Source organism: Vicia villosa, linkage group LG5 (genome assembly GCF_029867415.1).
Source record: "Vicia villosa cultivar HV-30 ecotype Madison, WI linkage group LG5, Vvil1.0, whole genome shotgun sequence".
NCBI lineage: Eukaryota > Viridiplantae > Streptophyta > Magnoliopsida > Fabales > Fabaceae > Vicia > Vicia villosa.
Window position 1 is genome coordinate 118,804,337 of NC_081184.1, and position 26,598 is coordinate 118,830,934.

The window sequence follows — 26,598 nt, forward strand, 5'->3', positions numbered from 1 at the left end:
AATCAAAAGTCTTGCAAAGCTATTAGTCAGAAGGATGGCTCAATCCTATTTACAGGCAAGAGAAAGAACAACATTTATAAGATTGATCTTTCTGATCTTAAGAATCAAAAGGTTACTTTCCTTATGTCTGTTAGTGAAGAGCAGTGGGTCTGGCACAGAAGATTAGGTCATGCTAGTTTGAGAAAGATTTCTTAGATTAACAAGCTTAATCTGGTCAGAGGACTCCCTAATCTGAAATATAAATCAGATGCTCTTTGCGAAGCATGTCAGAAAGGGAAGTTTTCGAAACCTGCATTCAAATCAAAAAATGTTGTCTCTTCCTCTAGCCCGCTAGAACTTCTGCACATTGATCTTTTTGGCCCAGTCAAAACAGCATCAATCAGAGGGAAGAAATATGGATTAGTCATCGTAGACGACTATAGCATATGAACATGGGTAAAGTTCTTGAAACACAAGGATGAGCCACATACTGTGTTCTTTGACTTCTGCACTCAGATTCAATCTGAGAAGGAATGCAAAATCATAAAGGTCATGAGTGATCAGTGATCATGGTGGTGAATTTGAGAACAGATTCTATGAAATTTATTTCAAAGAAAATGGTATTGCCCATGATTTATTTTGTCCTAGAACTCCACAACAAAATGGAGTTGTAGAACGAAAGAATAGGACTCTACAAGAAATGGCCAAAACCATGATCAATGAAACCAATACGGCTAAGCATTTCTGGGCAGAAGCAATTAACACAGCGTGTTATATTCAAAATAGAATCTCTATAAGACCTATTCTAAATAAGTCTCCTTATAAATTGTGGAAGAACAGAAAGCCCAACATTTCTTATTTCCATCCATTTGGATGTGTATGTTATATTCTGAATACTAAAGATCATCTGAATAAGTTTGATTCTAAAGCTCAAAAGTTTTTCTACTTGGATATTCTGAACGCTCAAAAGGCTACAGAGTATACAATACTGAAACTCTGGTAGTTGAAGAATCAACCAATATCATATTTGATGATAAGCTTGGCAATGAAAAGCTAAAGCAGTTTGAGAATTTTGCAGATATAGATATATCTATCTCAGATCATGAAGAACCCAAAGGAAAGAATGATGCAGAAGATCAAGCTGCAGAATCTTTGGAGAATCTCAGAATATCTGAAGAGCCAACACTCAGAAGATCTTCTAGACTCAACTCTGCTCATTCAGAAGATGTCATCATTGGAAAAAAAGATGATCCCATCAGAACAAGAGCATTCCTTAAGAACAATGCAGAATGTCAATTTGGTCTAGTATCTCTGATTGAGCCAACTTCTGTTGATCAAGCTCTGGAAGATGCTGACTGGATAATTGCCATGCAAGAAGAGCTTAATCAGTTTACAAGGAATGATGTATGGGATTTGGTTCCAAGACCAAAAGGATTTAACATCATTGGAACTAAGTGGATCTTCAGAAATAAGCTAAGTGAGAAAGGTGAAGTCGTTAGAAACAAAGCCAGACTGGTTGCTCAGGGCTATAGTCAGCAAGAAGGTATTGACTATACAGAAACCTTTGCACCAGTGGCTAGGTTAGAATCAATTCGTCTATTAATTTCATTTGCCACTCAGAATAACATCACTCTGTATTTGATGAATGTTAAGATAACTTTTACCATGTTTATATAGATGAAGAAGTTTATGTCCACCAATCTCCTGGTTTTGAAGACTCTAAGTCTCCAGAACATGTTTTCAAACTTAAGAAATCATTATACGGGTTGAAGCAAGCTCCTAGAGCTTGGTATGAAAGTTTAAGTTCTTTCCTTCTGGATAATGGTTTCACTAGAGGAAAAGTGGATACAACTCTATTTTGTAAAACCTTTAAAAAGGATATTTTAATTTGCCAAATGTATGTTGATGATATCATATTTGGAACATCTAATGCTACACTTGGAAAGGAGTTCGCTAAGTCTATGCAGGCAGAGTTTGAAATGAGCATGATGGGAGAACTCAAGTATTTCCTTGGGATCCAGATTAATCAAACTTCTGAAGGAACTTATGTTCATCAAACCAAGTATGTGAAAGATCTACTGAAGAAGTTTAATCTTTCACAAAGCAAAGAATCCAATGCATCCAACGTGTGTATTAGGTAAGGATGAGGTAAGTAAGAAGGTTGATCAAAAACTCTACAAAGGTATGAATGGATCTCTTCTATATCTTACTGCTTCTAGACCTGATATTTTATTCAGTGTATGCCTGTGTGCTAGATTCCAATCAGATCCTAGAGAATCTCACTTAACGGCTGTTAAGAGAATTCGGAGGTATCTGAAAGGTACTACTAATGTTGGTTTAGTCTACAGAAGATCTGAAGATTACAACTTAGTAGGATATTGTGATGCTGATCACGCTGGAGATAGAGTTGAAAGGAAAAGTACTTCTGGAAGCTGTCAGTTTCTGGGAAGTCATCTGATCTCCTGGTACAGCAAGAAACAAGCCACAATTGCCCTCTCTACAACAGAAGCAGAATATATTGTTGCTGCTGGATGTAGTACACAGATGCTCTGGATGAAGAGTCAGCTAGAAGATTATCAGATATATGAGAGTAACATTCCTATATTCTGTGATAATACTTATGCTATTTGTTTATCTAAGAATCCAATCTTACATTCTAAATCTAAACATATTGAGATTAAACATCACTTCATTAGGGACTATGTTCAGAAGGGTGTTCTTTCTTTTAACTTTGTGGATATAGAACATCAGTGGACTGATATCTTCACAAAACCCCTTGTTGAAGATAGGTTTAAGTTCATTCTGAAGAATATCAGTATGGATCTATGCCCAGAATGAAAGGATAAGAAGATCTGATATATGGATTAGATTTGAAATGTTTTTTTTTATCAAATGTTCTGGATTTGTTGTTCGTTTAGATATTCTGATTCTGTTATTGCTAATGTTTCATATGTCTAAGTTGATTCAGAATTTCTGTTAAAGCAAAACAGCTGTCACCAGCTATTCCAGATGATGAACACGTGTTCATTCTAAAGGGACAAGCATGCGTGCAGTTGATGAGACGCCTCCCTAGGTAACTGTGCAAATCATTTCAAATTTCACGTTATCTCTCCTAACGTCATTCAACATTAAATGCAAAGTTGATTCTCTACAGTCCATAACAGTTCATTCTCAGAATTTGATTGCATTTTGTTTCGCATCCGTGGCTATTTAAACACATCTCATATTCATTTTCCCTCTTTTCACGCATTCATCATCATCTTGTTTATGCATTTCTGCCTCTTCTTCTCTCTATTCAAAAACCCTAAAAAGAAAACAAGAAATCTCAGTAGTGCTTCAATGGCTTCTCCTTCAAAGCAAAATGTTGGTTCATCTTCTCAACAACATAATTAAGATCAACAACAACAACTTGTTGCCCAGAAGACATGTTCTATTCCTTTGAATGAATTAGAGGTTATCTGTGAAATGATGGTTGATTTTGATAACCTGGAAGCACATGAAATTCATCTGAAGGAGGCTATGACTTTTCAAGGATGGCAAGCATTCTTCTATGGTTTGTGTGGACCAGTCTATCCAGATCTGGTGAAAGAATTCTGGGTTCATGCAACTGTTATGCCAAAGGCCATTCTCTCCATTGTTCATGGTGAACGTATCTCAATTACAGAAAACCTTCTGTTGATGCACGTTTTGATTTGTTAAATAACAAGGTCAGGACATGTTTAGAAGTTCTGAAGGTTGCTCATGACTCCAAGATGGATCATGTAGCTGCTAAGAAGCTCTGGAGAGCTTTTAGAAGGCAAGTTCAAGAAGACTTTCTGGATCTCCAGAAAGATTGTTTGGCTGCTGCTTCTGGTCCTTCTGGATTCTTTTTGGAGTATGATGATGGAAGATACTACCATCCCATCACCAACTGGAAGCCTCAGGAAGAGAAACCGTTTGTTGATGAGTTGGAAGAAGAAAATCCTCTAGCAATCGTTGTGTGGAAGCCACATCCATACAAAGTTCTGACTGGAGATTTTCAGGCTTTGTTCAACTGGTTCAGGGAGAACCCTCTGGAGAAAGCCCCTAACATGGTTTACCCAGAAGTTGAGTACCCTCCAGAACCTGTGATTCCTGTTTTCAAAGGGCTACCTTCTAAAGAAACTTCTGCTGAAGATATTCCTGTTAGGAAAATCATGAAGATGTTCAAATGGTTGATGCTGATGCTGATCATCCTGTTTTGGATAACAGTTTTGATGCTTCTTCTGCTAGTCCTTCTGTTCTGCTGAACACCTTGAAGGAACTCCAACAGAATCAAGTTGCCTTGGCTAGTCGTCTGGACAAGAAAGATAACACAAATGCTGAAATCAGAACTTGGATGAAGACCCAAGAAGAAACCACCAAGAAGCAAGCTGAAGACACTTCTGAGATTAAGAACCTTCTGGTCGCCTTAGCCTCTAGGTTTACCCCAGTAGTAGTCTGTCTTGTGTCTTAGTTAGTTTTCTTTGTTTCTGCATCTGCTTGTTTGCATCTGTTTTTTGTATTCTCTTCTGATTCTAATAAATGAAATATCTTTTTCTTTCTTCACTCTGTGTGTCTTTCATCCGAATCTTTTATGCTTTTTGATGTTATGACAAAAAGGGGGAGAAATGTGATAATTGAATTGATTTATAATATCAGTTGCTGGGCTTAAGTCTCAACATTCCTAACAATTATTTGCAAGTTTCTGTCTTTGATAGTTTTTTGCAGGAATGAGATATTCTGGACAAGCTCAATATGAGAAGCAAATACAAGGGGAAAAGCAATTCTAAAGCTCTTAAAGATTTGAAGCAAGCTTAGTGCTCTGAAGCTTCAAGTCCAGAAGCAAGAAATGTTGTGATCAAACCTAGAAGTTCTAATACAAGAAGTCTCAAAGTTCTGTTGGATCAGATACATAGAAGACTGAAGACATGAGAGCTCTAATACAAGTGATCACAAAGAGATATTCAAAGCTCTGAAGCTGTCCAATGGAAACTCTGAAGAGAAGCTATGAATGTTCTGAAGTTCTAACCTCAACGTGAAAGTCTCAACTGAAATAGAAAAATACTCAGGGAAGTCTTTTATTTATAAAGTCTTCTAGTATTAATTTCAGGGGAGATTGTTAATCTCAGGGGGAGACATATTCACACACACTCTGATTATATGCTTATGCTATATCTATGTAATTGTCTTTGTTCATCTGATATTCTTAATACAAATTCATATCAATTATATATGTTTTTGTCATCATCAAAAAGGGGGAGATTGTTAGAACAAGAAATGTTCTGATCAATATTCTTAGTTTTGATGATAACATTATGTATGAATTTTGTATAAGACAATGTGGTACTCTAATCCTTTACATTTTCCATTTCAGGAAATATTTAAAGAGTATGCACAAATCAGTGCTCAAAAGCACTGACTCAGAAAGTTTTGGATGGCTTCATCAGAACATGCTCTGGCAAGACATCAGAAGATGGTTATGCAAAATCAGAACATGAACTGAAAAGCATCAGAAGAATGGAAGTCAGAAATAGAAGCTCTGAAGTTCTGATGGTATCACGCTCAAAGCTCTTCAAAGTCAAAAGACAGAAGATGCTCTGTACCAAAGCTGATGACTCTGATATTCAAACGTTGTTATCTACAAATCTGAGTCCAGAAGAAAGTACAAGATGAAAGGCTGTAACGTCAAATCTCTGATTGACAAAAGGAACGTTAAAAGCTACAAAAAGCAAAGTCAGTAAAAGCAGCAAAAGCAAGGCTCGAGGTAGTTGACAAAAGGGTGAAACATTAATTGCAGCGTTGTACTATTCATGCAAAGCATTAAATGCACCCCAACGGTCATTTCCTCTCAAGCGTCTATATATAGAAGTTCTGATCAGAAGTTGAACATAACACTTGCGCAAAACTTACAGAAACGCTGTCAAATTCAAAAGCTAAAGAACTTCATCTTCAACCTCACAAACTCTTTGTAATATTTAGTGAGTGTTAAGTTTAGAACTTAAGAGAAATATCACAGTTGTAATTACAGCTTTATTAGAAGCATTCAAACTCTTGTAAACTTTATTTTACATTGATTGTAAAAGGATTCCTAGAGTGATCAAGTTGTGATCTGTAGACTCTAGAAGACTTAGAGGGTATCTAAGTGGAAAACCATTGTAATCAGTTGGATTAGTGGATTAAATCCTCAGTTGAGGTAAATCACCTTGTCAGGGGTGGACTGGAGTAGTTTGGTTAACAACGAACCAGGATAAAAATAATTGTGTTCATTGTTTTTATCTTCAAAGTTTTTGAGTTACACTTATTCAATCCCCCCCCCCCCCCCCCCCCCCCCCTCCCCCCCCTTTCAATCCCCCCCCCCCCCCCCCCCCCCCCCCCCCCCCCCCCCCCCCCCCCCCCCTTTCTAAGTGTTTTTCACTCCTTCAACTCTATCTCATACCCACACAATACATATTTATATCATTATATAAAAACACATCACTGTTAATCTAAAAAAAAAATATTATTATTAAACTATTATTCATTTTAATATGAGGGTTTATTTATTTTATAGTTCAACAACAAAAAATTCTACAATTTTCTAATGTTACTAAAAACTTAAAACGATATAAAAATATATTATTATTAAACTATTATTCATTTTAATATGAGGGTTTATTTATTTTATAGTTCAACAACAAAAAAATTTACAATTTTCTAATGTTACTAAAAACTTAAAACGATATGTGGGTAACATAAACAAGTATGAGTATTTAGGTACATATAGAACACGAACACAGATTGACATGGTAATACAATCCATATGGGTGGAATTCACCCGAACTCGCCCCGAGTTTAATGAGGAAAATCCGCTTTGATTAGGTTTAAATTCGGATTTAAATTTTCTCGATTATAAAATATGAAACAAATCAGTTAATGGAAACACTAGTACTCACTCTAAACTCGATCCGTTTATTTTATTATGTACTTTATTATTTGATAATTTAAAATATTAATTGTGTAGTCAATGTATTGATATTTTGTTTTTTATTTATTATTCGAATGTATGAAATTTTGAGGTTGTTATATTTTATTATTCTAATGTAATTTAATATTGCAAAAAATGAATATTTTTATTAAAAAATTAATTCCACTACATAAATGTGGCAGAACGGAAATATCCAAACTCTTTTAAGAGGAGTTTAAGTTTTAATTCTTCATTAATATTAGACATCGGAACAGGAAGTAGAAATTGTTTGGAGATTTAAGTTTGAATTTGAAAGATGTAAAAACCGTCTCTAATCCAACCCGTTGTCATGCTTAGGCACGGACTGAAACACGGGTGCCCGAACGAGTATAGACTCAAGTACAATTTTTTTTCAAAACATATTTCAAAATGGGCATATAGAGACGAGTGTTAACAAAACTAAAAATTTGTAAAACAATATTCAGATAGCTAAAAGTACCACAGCAAAAATTAACTGAATTGTGTTAAATCAGAGCAAAATCAACCAAGCTAAATCCCATGGCACCATCACTCTCTTGTTTTGGTTCTTCCTTTTTCTCCTCGACTACTGAAACAGCGGCAGCTGCACCACCCGCAGCAGCAACAGCTCCCTGAGCTCCATTACCAACAGCACTGGCAATCAGATCTTTAATATTTTTCTTCTCAGCAAGTTTAATAAATAGACTGGACATATTCAACTTCAACCTTTGCACTTTTCAACAAAGTGCTGATATTGTGAGGAGCAGTGACGACAATTTTATCATCTTCAAGCAGTTTCTCCATGCCACATTTTCACACCGAATGTTCAAACAGAAATAGAATAAAATGTTTCAAAGTATGAATTGGTGTTTTCAGTGAAAAAAAAAGAAAAATATTAGTACCTTATAATGTTATAACACTTTTTTTTATTTTTAATCTTCTCAACAAAAGGTTAGAAACTAGAATGACTAATAATACAAATTTAATATTCTGTTTTATAAAATTTATTTATGTGAAATGTCCCAATATCAAAACGGGTAAAATAAAACAATTCAAACTCTTATTTAAATATCTATAAAAAAATAATTTAGTTTGACCTATAAGTAATCTTCTAATTTATATTTATATAATAGTAAATTGTGTCATTCTTAAATAAAAATAATTGCTATTAATTTTGATTTTATGATCTTTTAAATAAACTTTTTATTAATAATAAATTTATCTTCCAATCAATTTTAAAATTTAAATTTAGTTAAATTTGTAACATAAATTTATTTAAAAAATTAATATAATCAAATTAAATTAGATTGTAATTATTTAAAATTATAATAAATCATTTCTATATATAAATAAATAATATTTTAGTTTTTTCCCACTATTTTCTTGATTCTAATTCTAATTTTATTATATATTTAAGTTTTCATTTTAACCTTTGCTAATATGCCTAGTTTCGTTATTTTTTTGCTTATCCAAAACATTGAAAATTGATTTTAATATGTATGATTCTAAAAATTAATTATCTCAATTATTAATTTAGTTTTGCTAGTTTGATCAAATGGATGAGTTGTAAATTCACAATTCAACCCATGGTAGCCGGTAGGGCATCATTAATACTTATAATTCTTTTTAAAAAAACCTAATAATAATCTCATACAAAAATAATAGTAATATATTAATAATAATAATAATAATAATAATAATAATAATAATAATAATAATAATAATAATAATAAAGGAAAATCATATCACTTATAAAAATAATTTATTTTGCCTAACTAAAAACTAATTTATATCCTACTTATTAATATTTAAAAGGTGAATTCTCAACCTCTAGATAGGGGTGGGAATAGGCCAGGCCGGCCTACAGGGGCCTATAGCCTAGCCTACTTAAGGCCAGGCCAGGCTAGGCCTATTTAATAAAAAGGCTAGGCTTGGGCTTTTTTAAAAGCCTATTTAATAAAATAGGTCAGGCCTATGCTATTAAAAGAGCCTATAAAGCCTTGTAGGCCGGCCTATATATATATATATATATATATATATATATATATATATATATATATATATATATATATATATATATATATATATATATATATATATATATATATATATATATATATATATATATATATATATATATATATATATATATATATATATATATATATATATATATATATATATATATTAGTCTAAATAGGTTGGCCTATATATGCATATATATTAGAAAAAGCGTTAAATAGATTGGTCTATATATGCATATATATTAGAAAAAATGTTAAATAGGTTGGTCTAAATGTTCTTATATATGCGACCTATAAGGCTTTTTAAGTAATATGAATTAATTGAAAACATTAATAAGAAAGAGACTTTTAAATAGGCTTTCAGGCCAGGCCAGACTTTTAAAAAGGCCAGGCCAGGCTGAAAAAAACGAGCCTATAGTAGGCCATAGGCCAGGCTCAGGCCTTATAAGTTTATCGTAGGCCAGGCCCAGGCCTTATAAAGCCTAGCCTAGCCTATTCCCACCCCTACCTCTAGACTACTTGGAAAAAAAAATCCATACACAATTTTGATAGAGAAAAAAGGCATTCTAGAAAACAGCAATAGAAAGAGTCTCTTTTATTGGCTCCAACTTATTCCGTAGATATCCACTCTAAAATAAAATCTCATAATTATGACTTAAATAATTCACCTCTAAACTACAAGACCACCTAAATCATGCTAATTTTTATTTTGGCCAAACGTATATTTCACTAAATCTAATACTAAATAATTTTTTTAAGGCGTTTAAAATTTGCCTAAAGTGCATTTTTTATTCTTCTCCCAAAGAAAAATTAATCCTTATTCGATATATAAATAAACTCCTCATATCTTGTTAAATACACAATGACCAAACTCTATTGCGTAAACCCCGTCATTACATTAACTTCACAATTACCAAACTCTATTACTTAAACCACTCTTAGCATCCATGATCTTAAACCACTCTTGGCATTCATGTTTGGCTACTGCTTAAGAAAAACTAATTGATAAAGTTACAAGGATGAAAATGGTTATTTTAATATTAATAGTTTTACATACAATGACCCCCAACATCTCAAGAAACACGAAATAGCAAAGACATACTATGGATGGTCACAAGAGTTTCCAAAGATTAGGGTACATTTACTGTGTTCATTTCCACTGGGACTAAAAAGCATTAAAAAAACAAACAAGAATTGGTATTTTCCGTATTTCCCTCACCGTGTTCTTTTACAATTTTAAAAACAAATTAGTATTTTCGAAAAATTTGAAAATGTTATAACCATCAATAGTACATGTCCTACTCTATTTGTTGACCTCCATACAAGAACAAATCATTTCATATAAATATATTTGTTCTTCAATCATCAAACTTTCCCTAGTATAGTAAAATCCAAAATATTGAACCTCTCTTTCAACATCGAGAGTCAGAAAAGACACTATCATTAAAATGAACAGGATAAAAACACACGACAAGATTATGCCTTACCTCTAATAGCCAAGTCACTATAAATATAATAATTCTTAAGTATAATCGTGCTGCAAAAATCGAAGATTTAGGTAGTTTTCCTATTACTGATTTATTTTGAAAGAAAGTGGGAGAACTAAGAATTCTAATGGCAATCTAGAAAACATAATGTACAATAAATATCACCTATGGAATTTTTTTTTTCATACACTATGTATAATGTGCTTGCATGCTCATTGAAGTCAATAACTAAAGCATTGTATGTTCTAAAATTACATGACTATTTACCTCAATTATCTACCGTCATTCTATGGGATGAAGTTTGCCTTATTGAGTTATATCATTCAAAGCATGAAGAAGGATTTGACATCTTTTCTTATTTTGCCAAAACCTGAAATCATCAAGTTATTCAGAATTCCTCTGGAACAACATAGAAACTTTAACCAAAAGAAACAAATAAAATAGGGTAAATTGTGCCTAGAATTGGGACAGTGGCTTTCTAAATCTAACTGGTAGAGCAAAGGGAAGATTAAAACATAATAGGGTAAATTTGAAGAAAGACAGCTGCACAACAAACAATGTACATCACAAAATTAAAAAGAAAAACAAGCATACAAATCACCCTATCTGAATATAGGAAAAAGATAAGAGTATTGAAGGCTCAAGGTATTACTTGTTGATAACTTTTAATATGAATTACGCTTAATTTTTAACAAAGACTACAAAAATAATTTAGTAACTACCAAAGAAATGATGCATTTGAAAAACATAAAGAGGAGGCATGGTACAAAAACCTTCAATAATATAGAGTTGACAAGAATTCCAACTTAATAGTTGATCCAAAAAACAAACTGTGAGATAGCAGGCTGATTAAGAAAAGCGGTGTCCAAAACAGTCCATATGAAGATGCCAGCACTAGTCACTTTATTTGAGGTAAAATTTTGATTTCAATTACCAACAATCCCCTTGGTAGGATATAAGTTCATTTTTTGGCATTGTATGGGGAAACCCCTCCGTCCACCATTAACTTTATTACTACCCAAAAGACACTCAGCAATACATCAATTTAATGTACATAAAAACATCGGTCAAAAGACTCAACGTATAAACAACAACTCATGTTAACCATATATAATGCTTGGATGCTACCATAGAAAGAATAGATATTTCATAATTATATACGAACAGGTTGCAGCGCTTTATTAATATAACAAAGCTACCAATTAACAATCAGTAAAATGTAAACAGATCTTACATATTTATAAGCCGCTCAAACTTCAAAAGCATAAAATATATTTATACACCTAAACCCAGTGCCATCTCATAGAGAAGTGGAAAAAAAAATTAACAGTTCCCACCTCTAAACACAACTATAAAATACATAAAAAGAATGAAGCAATATTAAAAGTTTGATAAATGACCATTTCTTAATAAATTCACAAAACCACAGGGACCGTGTAGCCAAAGTTTATATGCTAATAGATTCCCAGAGGTTTGATTCAGGATCAGAGAAAGAAGAGATGGTGCATAAGATTACACAACTACAAGGAACAACTATTTAGTTGAGTAATATGAACTTCAAGCAACACAACACAAGATTACATCACTTCATGAATCATTTATTTTTTTCATTTCTTAATAAATTTGGGCAAAACTATTAGCATACCTGAACGAGTTTCAGAATTAGACAATAAGAAAACAAAATTTGAACAAAAAAGCCGACACGATAAAATTAATATTAAACTATTATTAGTTAAAATTGAATCCTTGAAACAGATTTATATATAGACGTCATGTAATAATTACAAGGGAAGGGAAGCAGATAAACTAACCAAGTCAGAAACATGAGCCTAAACTTCGAAGCAAATGTTCCTGGGATACATTGTCAGGAAAAAATACAATATACAAAATCCTGCCAAAAGCCTCCGCAACTTTTCAAAATTCTCTTCACAGGTAAGTTGTATGTACAACACAGGCAAATCTAACTTTGTGGTACAATATATAGCCGTGAGTGTTGATCCACCAGCAATAACACTGAAAGGTAACAAGCAGTCATAAATCAATATTTATAGGAGAAAGAACATTAAAAACAATTTTCTGAAATAAAAAATGACAGAAACATGCTACAGGTAAGTAGAACAACATTAAACTATCTATTCTAAAAGAAATTTGGTCCAGTTAAAATATGAAAAGGATTCCTAACATCACAAACACAAAGACTAATAATACCAATCCTTAGTTGGTCTAGTGGTGATTGGCGCTGGACTAGGTAGGGAGGACCACGATTTGATCCCCCACAACTGTGATCGGGAGGGGGCTGGAAGAAACCACTTGCAAGTCATTTCAAAATTATTTTAAAAGTCCTAATAAAAGCAAGCAGTCCGTAAATTACAAAATAAAACATTTGCAAGTCATTTCCGTGACATACGAGTGCTACCCAAACTGAGGAGAGAGAAAACATACTTAGTTTTAGTAATTGTCCAACCAACTAACTTCAAGTGGGTCTCCAAGAATTAACAGCAGAAATGTCTGGCCTGCAAAGCAACATCTGAGGAGCACCGTGTCCTGGTGAAAGGAACAATGAGATTGACTTGATCCATAATTCATAAAAATATTTTCTCAACAAATAAAGACTAATAAATGCAGTAAGAAAAGCAAAGAATAAAAAAAAACAATAAATTTAGAAAAAGTTACCTGATACAGGTGCACTAGGTAGGGTGCTTGAAATTGCTCGCTGAAAACCTACATTACTTATCGGCGGCCTTTCAAGTGATGGTCGGAAACCTTCATCACCATTATTAAAAGAAAATTATGAGCAACTATCAGATTACTCTTACAAACAACAGAAAATCCCTATGAAGCACGGACACCTTTAGGCGAAGGCGTGTCACAGTGTCCGACACATGTGAGTGTTTGTAGGACACCCGTACAACACCTCAAAAAAGTCAGACAAGTGTTAGAAAAGTCAAACAAGTGTCACCAAAAAAATTGTTTTTATTCTTTGCTTCGACACTCTTTGAATCGATGTTTGACACGTATGTTTTGGACAATTCAGACCAATGTTTCAAAAAAAAAATTGTTTTTCTTTATTGTTACAACACACCTTATATATTTCTTGGACAAATTTCACATGTCCAAAGGGGCTAAACATGTATTGAAACAATGTTATCAATAAAGAATTAAAGACAGTAAGTTTTATTAGAATATTTTTAATTATTTTAATAATGGATAGATAAATGAAACTCAAATATTATCATATATGTAGAGGTGTCGGTGTCCTATGCTTTTACATTATCGGTGTCACAGTGTCGGTGTCCATGTCGTGTTCCAGTGTCCGTATCGGAATCTGTGCTTCATAGAAAATACTAATAACATCAGTATTATTATAAAGCTTTAATTGTCATCAGCAACCGAAATAAATAAATAGTAAAACTAAAAAAATAGAAGGAAAAGGACCTCTGCAAGCTGAAAATTATCTTCACGGATGAATTATATGTGATAAATAGTTTAAAAGACAAACATTAATTTATTTAGTATCATAAACATTTAAATTGCAAGGAAAATTTAACATACCTTCTTGCCCAAAGGGAGGACCAGGGCATGAAGGATTTATCCCTCTCCATACACCATTTTGATGTTGATTGTTTGTCGATGACATTCTCCATTGCTCATCAGTAACAAATTGCCTCGGGCCATCTGGAAGAGATGGTAAAGGAAAAGGAGGATGAAATGCATGTGGAAGGTGTGGCTGAACTGGGTGATTTGGATATGAGAACTGATTTGAAGGATTTTGGGGTGGGGCAGGATGTGCATGTCTCTGAGCATATGGGATGTTACCCTGCTGATATTGCTGGTTAGGTTGATGAACTTGAGCATTTAAATACACATCATTATGTCCGTATTCTAATTGTCTTGAATGGTTAAAACCAGATGGCTCCTGGGAGCTGCATCCTGCAGCCAAGGTAAACGCAGATGGCTGTGAAAATAGTTCATTCTTGACAGCTGCATTAGTCTGACTCTGACCTCCAGAAATAGAATTACCAGCCATTTGAACTATTTGGTTACCCTGCAAAAAGGATTGTATTTATCCATGTGAGAAATCAAAGAAATCGAAACAAACAGGAGATATCAAAAGCAAAACTTTCTTACACTAGTTGAGCTACTAAAGTCGTGAGGTATGTTCTGCGGATACTTTGGTGATGACTGATATGATGACTGATGTAGCATTAATGACTGGGAGACATGTGAAGGCCGGGGCAGTCCAGATGATTGAGGAACCAATGATACTAGTGAGGCTGAGGATGGTAAAGGAGGAGGTACGGGTTGCAACGTTGGAGGTGGTGGGGGTGGGGGAGGAGATGGAGATGATAGAGGAGGAGGAGGGGGAGGTGAAGAAGGCAAAGGTGGAGTTGGAGGGGGTGAATCAAGAGGTAATGGAGGGGAACCCTCCGGAGTAGCCAATATGTCTTCTGAAATATTTGAAGTTGGGTCTAAATTCCTATTTGAGCTCTGAAGAAGCATTTCAGTTTCATCAGAACTGTTCAAATATACAGGTCTCTCGTCCTTTGGGTGACCTGAAACATCTTCCATTTCTAGCTCACCATCCACATCCTCCAAGATACAATGGCGTTTGTCATTTGGGGTCACAGTATGAGTATCTGATCCTCCAAACTTGGGTGTGGGATCTGCTGGAGATGTACCATACATATCCGCACATGAATTGATTTGTAAATCTTCTTCATCTTCATCTTCCTCAAATGCATGACAAGAAAAGCCAGGCAGCTGAAATGTGGCATTACTGATAGACAACACACATGAATATAACAAGAATCAGATATCCAAATAACTTTTTCTGAAACAAATAAAATGGTAATAGAATAGAAAACAAGAAATACAAAGCTTTCTATAATTAATCAAATGTACAGCAAAGTAAAAACCCACCAATGCAAACCCACCTGAATTGAGCAAAAAAAAGCTATTCCTATATTCCAATCATATGATAGGAAATCCGCCATAGCAAAGCTTACATGATCTTCTCATTTTTAAAACAAGCCCAGTATAAAAATATAGTCTATCGTCGCATCAGGCATTAAATATGATAATTGATTATTTTCTTCTGCTCATGTTTCAATACTTTTTTAAAGGAGAATATAATATAGTCAACAATAAATTGGAAAGGCATGTGTCTCGTGCGCTACAAGTTATGGACTCATGAGAGCCATGCCATATACTTATGATACATCACAAGGATGCTGCTTAACTGTCAGGATAGAATAGGAGTAAATACATATGGCACATCACCATCATGCGCTACAAGTTATGGGCTTGTTACTTATTAGAGCCATGCTACCAATATAGGAATTTGATAAGTATCTACAAGTACTAGGAGAACCCTATATTAAAAGCTAGCTATCAAGGGGAAATAACCAAACTATTTAAATACTGCATCGAGGAATCCCATACTCCTCTCAATGTGGGACTAAGCCACTAAGGAACTCCATAATACCAAGTCCCTATCACAGCACCAATACCAGAGGCCGACATACTGGAGGAGGCATTCTACGACACTTGAGCTATCCAGTCAGCATACTAGTATCCCTTTCAGAGCCACCAACAACCAGGCTCTAATATCATTTGATAAGTGTTCAAGGGGGAGAATCAGGTCACTTTATAGTCCATCAAGCAAGTATTCATTACTACTCGATATGGACTTGGGCATGCCTGAATATCCAAGTCTCTATCAGAATCCCATTTTTCTATTGTTCCCAGTCAAATGTACATGCTTCAATTTTCAAAACCAATTCAATCTCAAAGCATGTCATGTGATGTCCAGAAGCTTGATAATGCAAGAATACATATAATAAACCAATTATCGGATGTTTTGTACGAGAAACATTTTTTGTGGGGCCTGGTTTTATAACCTTGTGTATTTTAATTAAATCATGAATATTCGGTATTCAAACTATATTTGTCTGTGATAATATGAACATAAATTGGTACTATTTGTACAAGTCTATTTAGTTAATATAACTTTTAACACAGTTTGACATATTTCTTTTAGCAATTTGAATATTTTCAAATTCCTCATGCCGAACTCATTTTGCTAAATATTCCACTTTGTGGTTGTTTTTCATGCATCATTTAAGGATTCAGAAATTACTATATCTTCTTGTTTTTAGCAAGGATAAACTAACTGAACAAAAATTACCAGCAACTCATGATAGGAAAAAACCTGATATAAATTAAAAAGAACATGAATTTATTAATAGAAAACACTTGATCTAAAAATTTGATGGAACAAATACCAGACCTTCCATACTCATCAACAAGCATGCCTTCCATTTCTCTAATTGGGTCATCTACAGATCGCTCGGCACGAGATGGACGCCTGAAGGAAAAGCTAACTGTGATATCATCATTTGAAACCCCAATTTCATTCATGTGACGGCGTATAACAGACTCCGGCAAAATTTTCCTCTCAAGCCACAACCTCAAAACCTGCAAACCACCCAAAATAGAAATAAGGAAATATACCTATTCAAACGAAAAACTCATTTCAGAGACAGATTATTGCCAAAGACAAGTATTTCTTGGCATTCAAAAAACATGATCACGTGGGGCACAACTTGAGGAAAAGAACAATGAGGTCGTTGCGATGCTGGATGAATTCAATGTTTGCCATACAGTGGTGAGGAACTAAATTCCTTTGGAATAAGTTGTTTTGTTTGGATGCAGTATGAATCTAATGTTAGCCCCTTGACTTTGAAGGAGTATGTATATCCATGAATATGTTAAAATAGTTTGAAGAAAATTGAAGTGGCAATTTCAGTGGTGAATGGTCCATATTTAATCGAGTAAAACACCAACATCTTGTAGGGCCTCACAGTATTACAGTTCTAATCCAGCACAAGTTTGACTACATGAATCAGTGGCCTCTGTCTAAGGCTCTTGTGCATGTTTCCAGACACTTTCATCTATTAATATGCAAAGAAACTAACTGGCTGGCTTTGTTGTATAACATTTTTTTCTTTCTGGTTCTTTTCTTTTTAGGATTTCGATCCTCCCCCTATTTCTACCCTGCTTCTTTTTTTTTTGGTGAAAGGGAGGGCCTAAGCCCATTTCTACCCTGCTTCTTTCCCCTAATACATTACAATTCTTTTTGTTGTCTACTTTTAATATAATAAAACTAATTACCATCAAAATTACCTAAATAACCAAATTGATCCTCCCCCTATTTCTACCCTGCTTCTTTCCCCTAGTACAATTCTTTTTGTTGTCTACTTTTAATATAATACAACTAATTTACCATCAAAATTACCTAAATAACCAAATTAAAACAGTTTAGAGAAGGTTTATCAAACACCTAAATGTCATTACATCAACTAATCGTTACTTATCATTTATTTCTTACTTTACTGCATACTATTTAATTATCTCCACTAAACCACGTATTAGAAAAACCATTTACACACCCAACTTTAATGAACTTGCCTTGAAAACCTTCAAGTTATCACTAAACCCTAAAAATTTTGAATTTTACTTTGAAACAATCACAACCCTTCCAATTCCTCTGCACTCCTTCCATTGCTCTATAAAACATGACAGTAACACCATTCTGAATTCACTGCATCTACCACTCTTTCTTTTCCTTTCGACTAATTTTCAAAATTTACGGTATGCTCCTTCATCTTCCACATTTTCGATTTCCATCAAGCTCATACAAAAACCATCATCCAACTTTTCCTCTTCCCTTTAAAATATTTCATCTGTGATATACATATGTTTTTCAAAATCTAATGTTTGATATGATTTTGTTTTTGCTTTTATTAATCCATGATGTTTTTCACTGAACCAGAAAATGAATCGAAAATTTGACTGGGTCAAGGACATTAACGACACAAAAGAAACCTGAAGATTGGCTGTTCGAATCATTGATTCATGGAGCGTTATTAACAGTAAGGGTATCGAGCATTTGGAGAAATCGTTTAATATGTTATTGTGTTCTACATTCTGTTAACAGTTTTTATGTTTTCATATGTCATTAGAGTAATACATATAATCATTAATAATAGTAAATAAATAAAATTATATTATGTTGCTTCAATGTTACAATTAATTATTTAGATTATTTATTAATTAATAAAATGAATAATAATAATATTTATTTACTATTTTTATAACAGCGTTGTGCAACCTGTGCGAACGCACGTGCAGATGAGTACTTAATTATTTCCTTCAATATTTCTACAAAAATATACATTTCCAACGGACCGGGACTACTTAATTTGTATATCTTTTATATATATTTTTTAACCATCAATATATTATATTTATTTTATTTATAACAATATTGCGCGACACGTATAAACACACGGGTAGATGACAACTTAATTATTTCATTTATTTTTTCTATCAAAATATACATTTTCGACGTATCGAAACTTCTTAGTATATTTTTTATATACATTTTTTAACCACAAATATATCATTTTTTATTACGGATAGATGACAATTTAATTATATCATTTATTTTTACTACTAAAAATAAATCTCAATATATATACATAATACCTATTATAATCTTTTTTTATTATATCATGATTTTATAACTACACTGCAAGACCCGTGCGAACGCACGGGTCCTTTACTAGTTAATAAATAAAAACAAACAAGCTGACCTTGTGACATTGACGACGATTTTCACGGGCACTAGCTCCAGAGGGAGCAGCAGCGCCAAGAAGACGTGGCAGCGCTGCTTGAACTATAGGGATGTAAGAAGCTCCAGCAATTCCTAAAAAAACGTCAATAAGTGAGACAGATGCTACAATGAAAAAAAAATCCTAAAGTTGCAATTTTGAGCTGGGAAGAGAAGTGGAAATAAAAACACTGATAATAAATGCTAATAACAAAGGATTATCTCATTTCCTCACCCACCTTTTTGACTATGTGAGCACTGAGTGATAGAATCAACAAGAAAAAATAAATCCACTTTGCGATGAAAACTAGCTTCATTTTCCAATTTCCGGATGAGAAGCTCAACAACCTGAATATAAGGATTTAGAAGTAAGTCCAGTACAGTGCCCATAAAATCACAAAAATAGTAGCAACGAGTATGGCATCTTAGAATCTATAATCACATTTCTATTAATGATCTCTAACTTAATATAAAGCAAACAGAAAGAAGATGCATTTTTTTATTTTCAATGGATCTTTGATGCTCCTACTCCAGGACTTTTGACATACAAAATCATGTTCCAGAATCTTCATTATAGTAAATATGAGGCTTGTGCACCTCCTCCATCCCCCAATAAAACCGGCAATGCTGGTTTGGGAGATTCCAACTACTTTCACACTTGTACACTTTCAACTTCTTGCATGTCACATAATTGTATTTGCAACTTAATATCAGATTTGAGACATATTTTTGGGCATCTGCACTATAAAACAGAAACATTTATCACGCTTTTTCCTACTAGATGGGATTGGCTATGAATCAACCAACAACATTGAGTCTTGTCATGTATTAAGGTCAAAGGTAGCCACGCATTATTGTAACATTCTCATCCTAAAATACTAAGTTTACTTTTTGGTTTTAATATGCCTAGAACGCCAACATTCAGTTGCACATAACATTTTTTGTGCACTATGGTAGTAATTAAATAATTTAAGTTCCTTTCAACTGCAACGTCATCCCCTCTAATAGTTCATATAGCTTGCAAGGAAGAGTGGAGTGTATGGGTTCATCATGTATTCCATAATTTATAACTAGAAAATAGCAAGAATATGATGGAGCTGACCTCGTTGGCAATGCCATACTTAGCACAATCTATGGCAAGACGAGTTGCACGCCCAATACTTTCTTTGGTCCTTGACAAAGTTTCTATCATTCCTTCAAAAGCGTCACGAGCAACAGCAGCCTCTGTACCACCACTGAGAGAACCTTCAGGACCCCTTTGCACTGAACCGACTCTTCTGTCGTCAATATCATCCGCATCGAGCTGATTTTGAGATGCAGAGTGATAGTCATTAGTTGGTGGAGAAGCCGAAGTTGTGAGCTCATAAACTCCCTGCACATCAGTCTGTGCGGTGTTTCTTGAGACGGGGAGAAATGGCTGAACTGTGGATGGGCTAGGAGTTCCCCCCTGGACATTATGAATATCAGAAGAAAGATACTGAGAATGAGCTTTTTTCCATTTTGCCTGGGCAGCTGCAATAAGATGCTTCATAGTCTTAGATGTTTCTGGAGTCCCAGAACCAGTATACATATTACTTCTTTCTTCCATATCCTCTTCCAATCTGGAATAATATAAACAAAATGGGAAAAGAAAAGGATCAGCAAACAACACTTAACAAAACGAGAGGACTAAAAAAGCACAAGTACCCATCAACAAGCAGTGCATCAGGCTCCTTAAAATCTACTGTTGAAACAGGAACGTCAACTTCCTGAGGCAATGTCTTTGGAGCAGTTTTGGAATTTTCAGCTGAAGATGCTAGCTTCTTCTTATGAGCAGAAACTTGGTTTTGAGAAGAGCTGAGGTTATGTGAAGGTTTGGAAGACCCGTTCTCAGCCTTCTTTAGAGTAGCAATGCTGGAGGCTTTAAGCAAAGATTTGGAAGATTTGTTCCGTTCAGCATTTAACTTTGTTGTTGCAGGAACTGGCTGAGGTGATTTTACTGGGGAGGCAGAGCTAACTCTTGCCACCTTAGAGGGAAACTGCTTTGAATCTAACTTATCATGACTAAGAGGAACATGCACAAGAGTGGCTTCATCGGCTTTCTCTTTTTCAGGGGGCTTAATTGATGATGCGTCAATATGTAATTGAGAAGACGGCTCTTTCAAATGAGCTTCCTCAAGCTCACTAGAATTTCTGTAAGCCAGCTTAGAAGCATCAGATTTTTCAGAATGTGCATTATTGCCCTTCTTGACCTCCGAAGCAAAAGGCGACTTAATATTTTTTGCAGCTCCTCCATGAACAGGAGTTTTAGGTACATCATCATCTTCATTAAGGCAAACAGCTTTACGTTTCTTCTGTGCTTGTTTTGTCGTAACATTCTTTGTATCACCTTTCAGTTTAAGATTGCCCCAATCTTTTTTATCATCAGAAGCAACCCTATCAGAATCAAGCATAGTTTTCTGAACATGGCTATGTTGTTTGATCATAGGTAGCAACTCATGGACAGAGCTTTTTTCTGTTTTGGAATTTAATGTGGACCTTTTCAACTCTGACATTTTAGATGATTTGTCTATGGCAAAAGTAGAGCAAGGCAAAGCACTTTTCACATCTTTTGGGATGTGCCCTGAAGTTAAATCATCTCTGGCCTCCATGCGTTTCAACTTCTTCGTAGCATGTAAGGATTCATTAGCTCCCATATTATGCTTTGCATGAACTTGGTTATTCTTTCCTATACTTGAATTTCTGCCATCAGCCTCCTGTAATTCATTTTTTACCTCGAGACTTGCATTTTTTGAAATCAAGTTCTTACCTTTTTCTCCATTACTACCATTTGAGTCTGGTTTAAAAGTGTCTGGAGAATTTAATTTAACAGCAGATGCATCTTTCCCTTTCTTTCCAGATTTAAATGTCTCTCCTGACCTGGAAAGATCAGCACTGCCAGTAGACTTTTCCACCTTCAAAAGTGTTCCAGTAGATGATCCACCATTTTTATTTATGTCATCTTCAACTTCACGTCTCCTCTTTGAACCAGTAATAAGCTTTCTTGGCTTACTACCATTTGCTAAAATACTATTTTCGTTATCATGTTGACCAAAATCATTAACATTACTTGCACCTTTAAGAGTAGATTTGCTAGAAGTCTTCCTTATCTCTGAACCAGTGGATAATTTACTTTTGACCAAAGGTGATGAAACAGAAGAACTTTCATTTGGACGGCCAGACTCTGAGAGCTTTTCATCTAGGCTAACACTCTCTCTGGTTTTCAGCAAACAGTTCTCCAAATTGGAGCCAACATTACCCGCATAGATGTTATCTTTTTCTGCATGAGACGTCATAGCATCAGTGGTATCCTTTGGATCAGTCACTGGCTCATCAACAGGAGGAGCTTCTGAATCAATCCGAGAATCATCTGTGTCATCACCACTGGCCTTCTGTTTCTGAATCTCATCAAAAGCTGCAGATATTTCCTTCACTGCTTGGGTAAAGTACTTCGTCTTTCCGTGAAGCCGAGAAGACAACTTAGTTTTACACTCACTTGTAAAGACCTGAATATCTGCGGGTACAACAAAAGCTCTGCAAACAAAAAAGAAAATAACATAGGTGCAATGATATGGAAACAAAAATACAGGATAATAATCTAATGAAAAATAACCATGAAGGATGCAGAGCAAAAATCATAAGAGTAATCACCAAAACAGATTACCTTGGTATCTAGAAGGTCAACCGACTTTTACCCTTCAAATTAACCAGAATTTACTCAACATGACCTTAATCATGGTTATCAACTCATGATAAAATTTTAATTTAAGAGATATTTCCAGGATCCTAAATTTATGTTAGAGCATTATGTAGAGCTACAAAATGTTGACAACTTTTTCTGGAAAAAATATCATAAGTACCAAAAGATGTACGAGAGCAAAGCATAAATTAGCCTCACCGAACAGTCAAAGACAAGAATAAGAACCCATTAAGAGATATAAATCAAAAGATCATATGAATCACCTTTTCAAGAAGGATCCAATCTCAAAACATTCAGTTAGCACTTTCGTATCATTAAAACTTTCTGTTAGGCAATTGCTAATTAAAAAACTACTATTTGCATCCAAAAACTACTATCGTAAATTGTTATGGCGGATTTCATATTGACACAATATCATCCCAAATTAATAATCCCTGAACTTTATATACTTATTATTTAAGGTGATTCAATTTTAAACTCTGGCCGACCAACAAATTCATCAGGTAAATGATCTATTTGTTCCTTACTTTTTCTTATGCATTCAATAACCAGGGAAGATAGTTGAGGAATCAAAATAGAATCCAACAACTACGTTCAATAAAAACTTAGTACAACTACAAGAAAAAGAGTAAAAAACACCACAAGTGATAAGACTAATATACACAACCCAACCACTAAACAAAAATTAAGCATAAACTGTCTAAGCCTTGTTTGTTCCAACAGCCAAATTATCTCCACACCACCGCCCACATAGATCAGGACAGAAGATTCTCACATTTAACATGGGGTTATGACACAACAATATCTACAGCAGCATAAAAAGTTGCTCAACTTCTCTTGAGCCCTATAATCATTAAACTTAATTTATTTAGAGGTATTGGTCCCATTGGTTGTGATTTTCTTGAAGAAAAAGCTCTATTGGTGGTTTCCTTGGAACTAAAAAAAGAGTGGCTTCAGAAAGAAATAAAACCACCAAAAGAAGATGGACCATAGAATCACCTTTTTGAGCATAAACAAACAGATCCACAAAACCACTCACGGGCCTCCACATTGTTGTTGAATCTTTTAGGGAAGTAAGTCCCTGGCACAGTGTAAAACCCTCTAAGACCGGGAAATAAGAATAACATCCTTGTCCTTGCCAATCCCAGTCTTAACAGTTAAGTTTCAGCATAAGTTTTCAATAAAGGATATTCAAGGTATAAAGGTAAATCTCGTAGGACCCTTGTTTAGATGGGTTTATTAGAAATATAAACCATTTTTTTGGGCCTTCTCCTAACGATTTGACCTTTTAGATAAGTTGGTGAGGTCATCAATGAATTGCAGATTCGGTTATATACAAGTAATTAGTGGAAACAACTATTTGTATTAACCTAGAAGAACATGCAGTTATAGAACCCAAAATTATATAATCATATGATAAACATAACTGGAAGCTGGTCATTCAGTTTCAACATTAAGGATGCCATTCTAAAAACACTATAACATCTACATTATACTCTATAACTTTTTATCAGTAGATGTGTCAAATACAACTATCCCACAACCCACAACATCAACATCCAGCCAAATACTCAGAACAGAAGGACACTCAATAATCAGTGAAATAACAGGTGAGAGGGCAATATTCCGAAACTCCTACATAAGTCATCAGTACATTTTTTCCACATCCAAACTACATAATCAGTTTACACTAAAGTGTGTTCCCCCTTATTAATTCCACACAACAGTCCCTATTTTTCATCGCAAATTATAAAAGTCGCGTCCCCGTCATTCACTGGTAACTTGACAACATGTTAGTTACAAGAGAAATCAGGTAAGAGAGGCTTACATCTCTTTGGTGCCAAAGAATTGAACAAAATATTTCTTTGGATCAGGTGTTTTCTCCCATTCCTCAGGCCTACTTATCTGAAAACAAAGCAAAAAAATCAGTATCCATTCATCAGCATCTTGAACTGAAAGCTCAATCAACCCACCAATCCTTAAACTGACAGCAATGCACAATCAGACAAAAAAACAAAAAATTCAAAATTCCTAATTCGAACAATTAACAAAGTTAGCTATACGAAACAAAGATTCACAAGGAAATCATGATGAAAAAACTGTAAATAACGAAGAGTTCGATGAAAAGAGTATCACACACCTTGGCAGGCCAAGGAGGGAAACCCTTGACCTTAGCGAGTACAAGATCGCCTAAACGCAAGTGTCCGTTCGCATTAGCCTTGTTCGTTGCGCGTCGACGCGCCGGACGCGCCGGAGGCATGACTCGGAGAACGACGTCGTGAGAAAACAGTGGAAAGGGGAAGTGCACGATCAGAAAACCCTAGTAAATCCCGCGGAGGCACCGCGGGGAGGTTGAAGAGGGTTCAGCGGCGGAGGTGAAAGGGATTAGGGGAATTCGAATTCGAATTGGACAAGAATAGGAAAAGATTTTGATTATTTGTGAAAATAGCTTATAGCTTTTGCGTCTGCGTTTGCGTTTGGCTCGTTGGTTTTGGGTTTTCCCAGAACCAGCGTGTGTTAGGGATGGGACCTGAAGGGAATTTTCTGATTTTATTTTCTTTTTGGTTTGCAAAATTTTTGTTATATATATTTTAGGTTCTATTTATTTATTTATATAATAATTAATAATTATATTTTATCTTTTTTTTTACCAACTTTTATTTTAGCTTATCTTGCTCCAAGAATTAAAGTATTTATTTTCAGTAAATGCCTTAGATCTTCCCAGTCAAAAAATATATATATTTCTAATCAATATTTATTTATATATTTTCGTAAATATTAGAATGAAAATCTATGAACATGTTCTTAATGAGCACGTTTAGCTTCACACATTGTTTACGGGCGGTGGAAGCCAAGTGATGTGTGATTTTTGTCTTGTTTTAATTCAACCACCCATGGAACACAAGCAACAAACGTGTCATGTACTTTGGTTTCTTGTTCTATCCCATGATTTTCTCTTGTCTCATAACACAACATAACCATGAATCTAAAATACTTACGAGTTATGAATCATTAACTAGTAAGTGATATCATGTAATTATGATACTCCCTTCATCTTACAATAATTGTTCTCTTTTTTAATTTTATTTATTTTAAATTATTTGTTTATTTAAAATTTCAATGTGATATTTATTATTATTTTCCACTAACTTATATTTGTTTATTGTATTTTAATTCATTTAAGTACTTCACTACCTATTATTAATAGGATTATTTTAGTAAATGACACTCATTTTATCATTGAAATTAACATAATTAATCAATTCTTTAAAAAATGTGAAAATTTCAAAAAAAAAACACCTATTGTGAGACGGATGAAGTATTGTTTTGACATATCAAACTATCCAAATAATTGACGTTTTGACCACAAATTAATGGATTTTGCTTTAAACGAAATAAATTGATAAATGCTAAAGTCTCTTAATTAATTTTATCCAAAGTTTAGTGTTGATTAGAGTAATTTTTTATATAAGAAAAATCAATTATATTTAAAATACAAGCAAATATTTAATCGGTACAATTGCATAAATTTGAACAAATTAATATGAGTAACACGCTTTTGAAATACATATGAATTGCATTTAGGTTTTAAGGATTACTAATATTTGACATATTCATATTAAACTATTAACCTATTATAGATTTTTCTACATTTTTAAATATTTTTAAAGTAACTTCGGCATTTACTCTTCACAAATTTATCTCTTTGGTGTATATTCTTCTTTAGCTATGTTGAGCTTTATTTTCTCTCGATT

At 34.1% G+C, this 26,598-nt stretch overlaps 1 protein-coding gene across 3 annotated transcripts; it reads right to left on the reverse strand.

Annotated features, from left to right (window-relative positions):
• Positions 1–10,558: 10,558 nt before the first annotated feature.
• On the reverse strand, positions 10,559–25,393 carry LOC131602214 (ENHANCER OF AG-4 protein 2-like). 3 transcript variants are annotated; one of them, XM_058874261.1, is made up of 14 exons: positions 24,984–25,393; positions 24,672–24,748; positions 21,914–22,677; positions 20,812–21,832; positions 20,228–20,726; positions 19,365–19,473; positions 19,109–19,221; positions 16,741–16,928; positions 14,580–15,228; positions 14,004–14,496; positions 13,125–13,214; positions 12,894–12,995; positions 12,263–12,464; positions 10,559–10,821 (listed from the first exon to the last, which is right to left on the reverse strand). In XM_058874261.1, exons 1-12 carry the CDS (start codon positions 25,101–25,103, stop codon positions 12,925–12,927), a joined length of 4,194 nt encoding a protein of 1,397 aa, XP_058730244.1. In that variant the 5' UTR covers positions 25,104–25,393; the 3' UTR covers positions 10,559–10,821; positions 12,263–12,464; positions 12,894–12,924. The 3 variants fall into 3 exon arrangements, with proteins under 3 accessions (XP_058730244.1, XP_058730242.1, XP_058730243.1); XM_058874259.1 differs by having other exon boundaries at positions 20,812–22,677; XM_058874260.1 differs by lacking the exon at positions 10,559–10,821 and having other exon boundaries at positions 12,158–12,464; positions 20,812–22,677.
• Positions 25,394–26,598: the final 1,205 nt, after the last annotated feature.